The sequence below is a fragment of the Acomys russatus genome, chromosome 28, assembly GCF_903995435.1.
Source record: "Acomys russatus chromosome 28, mAcoRus1.1, whole genome shotgun sequence".
NCBI lineage: Eukaryota > Metazoa > Chordata > Mammalia > Rodentia > Muridae > Acomys > Acomys russatus.
Genome location: NC_067164.1, coordinates 37,437,237 through 37,444,971, shown reverse-complemented (window position 1 = coordinate 37,444,971; position 7,735 = coordinate 37,437,237). Strand labels below are relative to the sequence as shown.

The 7,735-nt window shown below is 35.5% G+C and overlaps 1 protein-coding gene across 1 annotated transcript; it reads left to right on the top strand.

Moving 5' to 3' along the window:
• Positions 1-5,134: 5,134 nt before the first annotated feature.
• On the top strand, positions 5,135-6,082 carry LOC127210795 (olfactory receptor 6C76-like). Its single transcript, XM_051170547.1, has one exon. It carries the CDS (start codon positions 5,141-5,143, stop codon positions 6,080-6,082), a length of 942 nt encoding a protein of 313 aa, XP_051026504.1. The 5' UTR covers positions 5,135-5,140.
• Positions 6,083-7,735: the final 1,653 nt, after the last annotated feature.

Sequence of the window (7,735 nt, the reverse complement as noted above, 5' to 3'; positions counted from 1 at the left end):
TCCTTGATGTTTAGTATGTTTTAGTTCTTTATATAGCTAGAATAAGAGAGACACTTGATTCTACTCAAAGAAAGAGTTAACCAAGAAGACATTACTATCCTAACCATATGTGTACCAAACTCTGGTGTGCCTTATTTTATTTTTTTAATCCACTGCTGTATTTAGGGATGGAGATTTATTTAAACCTACTAATAGTAGGTGGTTTTGATATATTAACTTGAACACACAGATCATCAAAACAAACATAAATAGAAAAACATCAAAATTATATAAAATCACACATCAATGGACTTAAATGGCTACATAATATTCCAAATGCCAAAGCATATACATTCTACTCAACAGCACATAAAATGTCTAAAATATATCACATTCTGGGAAACAAAACAAATCTTTACAACTCAAAAAGACATTTTTACAATGTTAATACTGCCAATCCATGAGCACAAGATATATTTCCATCTCTTCCTACCTTATTCAGTTTCTTTCTTCAGAGACTTGAAGTTCTTGTCAAACAGGTCTTTGACTTGCTTTGTTAGAATTACATAAAGATATTTTATATTATTTATCACTTGTATAAAGGGAGGCTACCAATGTTTTAAGTTAACTTTGTATCCAGCCAAATTGCTGAAGGTGTTTATCAGCTGTAGGAACTCTCTAGTCAAATTTTTGGAGTCCCTTATGTATACTATCATGGCACTGTGCATATCAACACTTTGACTTCTTCCTTGACAATTTGTATCCCCTTGATCTCCTTTAGTTTTCTTACTGCTCTAGAAAACACTATGTTGAAGACATATGAAGAGAGTGGGCAGTCTTGTCTTGTCCCTGATTTTAGTTGAATTCCTTTAAGTTTCTATCCACTTAATTTGAAGCTGGCTATTTGCTTGCTATATCTTTCCTTCATTGTGTTTAGGTATGGGACTTGTATCCTTGTCTTTTCAAGACCTTTAAGATGAAAGGGTGTTGGATTTTGTCAAAGCCTTTTTCATCATCTAATTAAATGTTTTTTCTTTCAGTTTCTTTATATGGTGGATTACATGAAAAGATTTTTGTACATTGAACCATTTCTGCATCCCTGGGATGATATTTCCTTGACCACAGTCATTTGTTATGTGTTCTTGGATTTAGTTTGCAAGTATACTATTGCGTATTTTTCACCAATGTTGGTAAGGGAGATGGTTTTGAAATTCTCCTTCTTCATTGAATCTTCATGTGATTTAGGTATCAGGGTGGCTTTGGCACCATAGAATGGCTTGGCAATGGCCAACCTTCTCAGTTTTGTGTAATAGTTGAGAAGTGTTGGTATTAGCTCTTCTACTTCAGATGGAACATTTAAAAAACCAGGATAGCTAAGATTATCTTGTAAAGTAAAAGAACTTTTTGTATTTCAGGTATGGTGATCCCTGATTTCAAGCTGTACTACAGACCAATAGTAATAAAAACTGCGTGGTATTGGCACAGAAGCAGACAGATTGATCAATGGAATCAAATCAATGAACCAGAAATAAATCCACACACCTACATACACTTGATGTTTTTACAAAGGAGCCAAACCATACAGTGGGGAAAAAAAAGAAAGCATCTTCAACAAATGGTGCTGGTCTACCTGGATGTAGAAGAATGTAAATAGATCCATATGTATTACCCTGTACAAAACTCAAGTCCTAGTGGATCAAAGACCTCAGCATAAAGCCAGATATACTATATCTATAGAAGAGAAAGTAGGGAATCACCTAAAATGCAGTGGTACAGGAAACAATTTTCTGAACATAATACCAACATCTGAGACACTAAGATAACAATTAATAAATGGTAACTCAGGAAACTGAAGAGCTTCTGCAAGGCAAAGAACACTAAATAGAATGAAATGGCTGTCTAAATATTGGGAAAAGATCTTCACCAACTCTACATATGACAGAAGGCCAATATCCAAAATATATAAAGAACCCAAGAAAGTAAATACTGACAAACTAAATAGCCCAATTAAAAATGACATACACAGCTAAACAGAGAATTCTTAACAAGTTATATTGAATGGCCCAAAAAAGCTTAAAGAAATGCTCAACATCCTTAGTCATGAGGGAAATGCAAATGAAAACAAGTCTGAGATTCCATCTTACAGCCATCAGAAATGTTAAGATTAAAAATTGAGACTCGCCTCAATGGAGAAAGACAACCCCTGACTCTGTTAATGACACTCTGCTCTGTTTGTAGACAGGAATCTAACATAATCATCTTCTAAGAGGCATTTACCAGAAGCTGATGGAAATAGATGCAGAGACCTACAACCAAACAATAGGCAGAACTCAGGAAGTCCTGTGGAAGAGTGGAGGAAGGATAGAGGTGGGGCAGAGAGGTCATGGACACCAGAAGTCCTACAGATTTGACTAACCTGGGCCCATAGGGACTCAAAAAAATGAAATCATCACCCAAAGAACATGTGTGGGATGAACCTAGGCCCCCAATACATTTGTAGCAGATGTGCAGCTTGTTCATCATGTGGGTCCCCTAACAAGTGTAGTAGGGACTGCCCCTGACTCTGTTGCCTGCTTTTGGATCTCTTTCCCACAGCTGGGCTCTCTTGTGTGGCCTCAGTGTGAAAGGATGATTCAGTGCTTTGCTTGCCAGGGTGGGTTAATATCCGTCTCTGGGAAGTGGAAGGGAGGATGGGGAAGCTCATGTTAGGATGGGACAAGAAGCGGAGGGAGGGTATGTGACCAGGCTGTAAATTGATTAAATAGATTATTGAAGGCAAAATAATGCCTCACGGCAATTAAGCAGACCCCACATTGTCTTACAGAGAAAAATATCAGAGGACTATTTTGGAAAAAAATAAACATGATTACTCTAATATAAATTAAATAACGAGTACAATATTTTGAATACTAATTTTATGAGTTGTAAAAATATGGTCTCTTGGTTCTTCACAGTATGTCTATTAGCTATATCTTGCCTAAATTATACAGTATGCTTTTTATTATCCAATGAAATAATTTCATGGCACACTTCATGTCCCAGTGGATATATCTCATGCTATTTTCTGCTTTGTTATGATTACATGAAATATGATTATATTACCATTGCAAGTTTTTGTATTAATATATTTCACTATATGAAATACAAAAAAAATGATGTTGTTTCTTCACAACTGTTTGCTTTCTACATTTCTCCAATCTTGGATGTTTCAAAAGATAATTTCTGTAATTCACCTAATTATTCAGCTTAGCTTTAGGGCACACCAATCAACATTCTCCAGGGACAGTTAGCTCTGCCTAGCTGTAAGAATCCCCTGTGTCCATTTTAAGGAGGAGATAAAAACATAAAATGGAAATGCTTTTTCTGAAAAGACTACTTAGCAAAGTATTTTCTAACAATAGGGTAAAAAGTAAAAATTTGAAATCACAAGCCATCTTTTTTTCCCAAGAGTTACAGGAAGCCAAATGATATTTGTCAGATTTCATAATTTCCATGGTAATAACTTGTTCCTTTAAGGGATTTTAGAAAATAGAAGGTACCAGGTACTTGTTAGGCCCACAACTGAGAATTTGAAGTGATATTCTATTTCAATAATTTCCACTCATATGCTATGTGCTCTCCATCTTCCACAGATGTTGGTTCTTGTTTCTCACTCATACTGTGTGTCTTTTCCTGCTTCACCTAGAAAGCAAACAAAATATTGATCTTTATTGCTTCATAGCTGTAAGTATTGCCACAAATGTCTTGACAATGTTCCTGCTTTCTTCCCATTTTTTACTTTGCTCCCCTCTTCCTCTCTCTCCTCCCTCTCCTCATCCTTCTTGAGAGTCTTAGCTATGAGACTTCCATGACACCATATTTCTGGTTCTGAATTCCTGTTCTGTTAGTCAGCTTTTCTGTCTATTCCCACAGCCTTTGGATTTACTGCTAAATAGTAAGTTGTATCCAGAGACACATCTACTAAATAAAAACAAATAATAAATAATAAAATAAAGGTTTTTTTCACTTTAAGACTTTCATTAATAATGTGCATTGCCCTGGGGTGCCCACTGAGCTTTTTGCTGCTCATTGGAACTGAAGGATGTCTCAACTTTCTTAGAGCATGAATTCAGAATGCACTACTTTGGAGAATTTAATTTGGCTTTTAGCGGTTTCTATCAACACCCAAGCCCATATCACCTATCAAACCTCTCCTACTTTAGAGATTCTTTTTTTAATTCATCCACACAGTAGATCTTGTTACTGTATCTAGTTCAATTATCTTCTCAAATTTCAGCTACACACTATATAAGTTTGTTATATACGAAAATCGCAAAATGTAGACATCAGTGAGAAGTGTGGAAGTTGGTTAAAAAAAAAACATCGAACGTTTGGGTTTGAGCTTTTCAGCTGTGACCACTTGGCATTATAAAATTGTAAGTATTTTCTATTCTGTAGATCTTTTCTTTTTTCTAATTATTCTGTACCATAGGTACTTTGCCTTTCAGTTATCATCTCATCTATGCAGCGAAAATATCTTATTTATTTCAGTTGAGAAACCCTATAAATGTTTTCTAACTTTGGAGATTTCTGAGTTTGCTGCTTCAAGGTTACATAAATGTTGGTTTTGATTGCCTTGACTCACTTGCTAAATTGCTAATTCCTCAGACAGTGAAGAATGGTTTTAAATATTTCTAAAATTAACAAATAATTGTAAATGTTTGTTTCACAAAAAAGTAACAAATCCCTTTGTTCATATAGTTTTGAGACTAAAATAATATTGTCCTTTTTAGGTATTTTCATCTGTTCCCAGATATATCTGCATTGTCCTTTTTAGGTATTTTCATCTGTTTCCAGGTATATCTGCTCTTTACTACAGCAAAAGATCCGCAGTGGCATTGTTCTCATCTACTGATGTACTTATTACAACTATTAAGTGTCTAATTTAATATCAAGTAGCTGTAGATCTAAGACAATCACCAGATATGTAATTGGTTCATGGATATTAATATTAATTTTTAAAACTGTAATTTGTTGAGTGATTTAGTGTTTCAGTTTGTATATTGTAACAAGTCTTCTATAATGTGATGAATAAAACCCATGTGACAACAAATATAATTTAAAGTAATCCTGACTCTCCGACTCATTTCACAGTTTTAGACCTGACAGAACACAAGAAGAAATGAAAAATCGAACAACTGTGAGTGAGTTTATTCTTCTGGGATTAACGAATGACCCAAAGCTAAATACTGTGATTTTTATATTTTTATTTCTCACTTATATTTTGAGCATTACTGGAAATCTGACTATTATAGCCCTCACTCTAGTAGATTCACACCTCAAGACTCCCATGTATTTCTTCCTTCGAAATTTCTCTTTCCTAGAAATCTCATTTACAACAGTTTGTATTCCTCGGTTTCTTGTGAGCATTGTAACAGGGGATAAGACCATCTCCTATAATTCTTGCATGGCCCAGGTGTTCTTCTTCATACTTCTGGGTTCAACTGAGTTTTTCCTTCTGACTGCTATGTCCTATGACCGCTATGTGGCTATCTGCAAGCCCTTGCACTACACCACAATAATGAACAGCAGGGTCTGCATCCAGCTCATAATTGGCTCCTGGCTGGCTGGATTTCTCATCATCTTTCCACCTGTGATCATGGGCCTCCAACTGGAATTCTGTGACTCCAACATCATCGACCACTTTACCTGTGACTCTTCTCCCATGCTGCTCATCTCCTGCACAGACACAACCATCCTGGAGCTCTTGGCATTCTTCCTGGCAGTGTTCACACTCATGGTAACCTTGACATTAGTGGTTCTCTCCTACCTCTTCATCCTTAGGACAATTCTCAGAATCCCTTCTGCTGAGCAAAGAAAAAAGGCCTTTTCCACCTGTTCCTCACACATGATTGTTGTCTCCATTTCCTATGGAAGCTGTATATTCATGTATGTCAAAACCTCAGCAAAGGAAGGAGTGGCTTTGACTAAGGGCATAGCAGTACTCAACACATCTGTTGCCCCAATGCTGAATCCTTTTATTTACTCCCTGAGAAACAAACAGGTAAAAGAATCCTTTAAGAACATGATCAAGAAATGTATGTCAGATAAAATAGGATGGTAAAGAGAATCACTTTCATTTTTTTTAAAGAACATTATATACAATGTGTATTTTTGTTATTGTATTTTCTTTCCTCTGCTGTATTAAACTTAGCTGAATGCTTTTATCTTTTCCATTTCAGCTTTACTTGAAACCATTATCATTTTAAAATTTAGACACCTTTAAAATTTTCTGAACATGGCTGATTTTATGTCTCCAAACTGAAAAATGACACTTTCACGAGACCAAGGCTTTACCACTTGGCCATGATGCCTGCATTGAGAATAACATTTTGAAAGAATTTATTTTCAAAGAATATATCTATTGATCAACATACAAAAGCTAATAAGAGCAATAAGCCACTTTGGAAAATTATTTTTCCAATGCATAAATACTTATTAAAGTGAGCTCTTCCATGAGGCCGAGTCCCCACCTCTGCTCTGTGGTTACTTCTTGTTGTATTTCTGAAGATCTGTTTATATTAAATATTGGCCTGTGTGGCTCAGTGCACAGCTGCTATGACTTCACTGAGTGTCCCCTCCGTCATTATGGTACCTGGTGCTTTTTGCGGCTCAAATTCTAATAGTTGCTCTGAATTCTACTATGTTATTTCATTAAAGCTCCCAAACTGTGACCATTAAACATATTGAAGACTCTTTTAATGTTTATTTGCTAATGCTGAATCTGGAGCTCCCTTAAATACCCTGGAAAGATTCTCTAGCCATCTGGTTCCAAAACCATGGATTTCTTTGGCAGTGGAAAGTAATATTTGTTCTACTACCCAGACAGTTCTTTGAATTCCTGGCATATCTATATCTTATGTTGTTTGCCAATATTTCTTTCTTTATTTTTTTATAGTTTATTCAGATTGCATTCCACTGTTATCCCCTCACTTGTATCTTCCCATTCCCCCTCCCTCTTTCACCCTATTCCCCTACCCTAGACCTCTGACAGAAGAGAAAAGCTATCGTCAAGAAAAATGATAAGCAGCAAATAGTGGCAAAAATATGGGAGGAACAGTCCTTATATACTTTATGAGAATGAAAGTAAGTTCTGTTATTATATAAATTAATATGGGCACTCAAAAAACACTGAAATTTGAACTAGTATGATTCAGATAAATAATCCCTGGGTACTCACTTGAAGGAATGCAAATTAATACACAACAGAAATCCTGACATACCTGTGTGATAGTTACATTTGCAAAGCCACAAATTCAGTCTAGATGTCCTTCAACAAATAAGTAGGTAAATAAAAATATGTACATGATGGAGTATTATTTAACCACAAACAACATATCCAAACCTTTGAGACACAATGAAAGCAGTGTTAAGAGTAAAGTTCATAGCACTAGGTGCCTTCATAGAGAAATAGGAGACATCACATACAAACAACTTAATGGAACACCTCAAAACACTAGAAAAAAAAAAAGAAGCAGGCTTGCCAAGAGGCATAAGTGGCTAGAAATAATCAAACTCAGAACTGAAATCGATAAATTAGAAAGACAGGAAACTATTCAAAAAATTAAAGAAACCAAGAGCTGGTTGTTTGAGAAAATCAACAAGATAGACAAACCCAAACTCACTGAAAGAAAAGGGAGAGTACCCACATTAACAAAATCAGAAATGAAGAGGGAAACATAACAGTAGAAGCCAAAGAAATCCAAAGAATCATTAG

Coding starts and splice junctions, on each gene's coding strand:
- LOC127210795 (XM_051170547.1), top strand. CDS start 5,141: ATGAAAAATCGAACAACTGTGAGTGAGTTTATTCTTCTGGGATTAACG.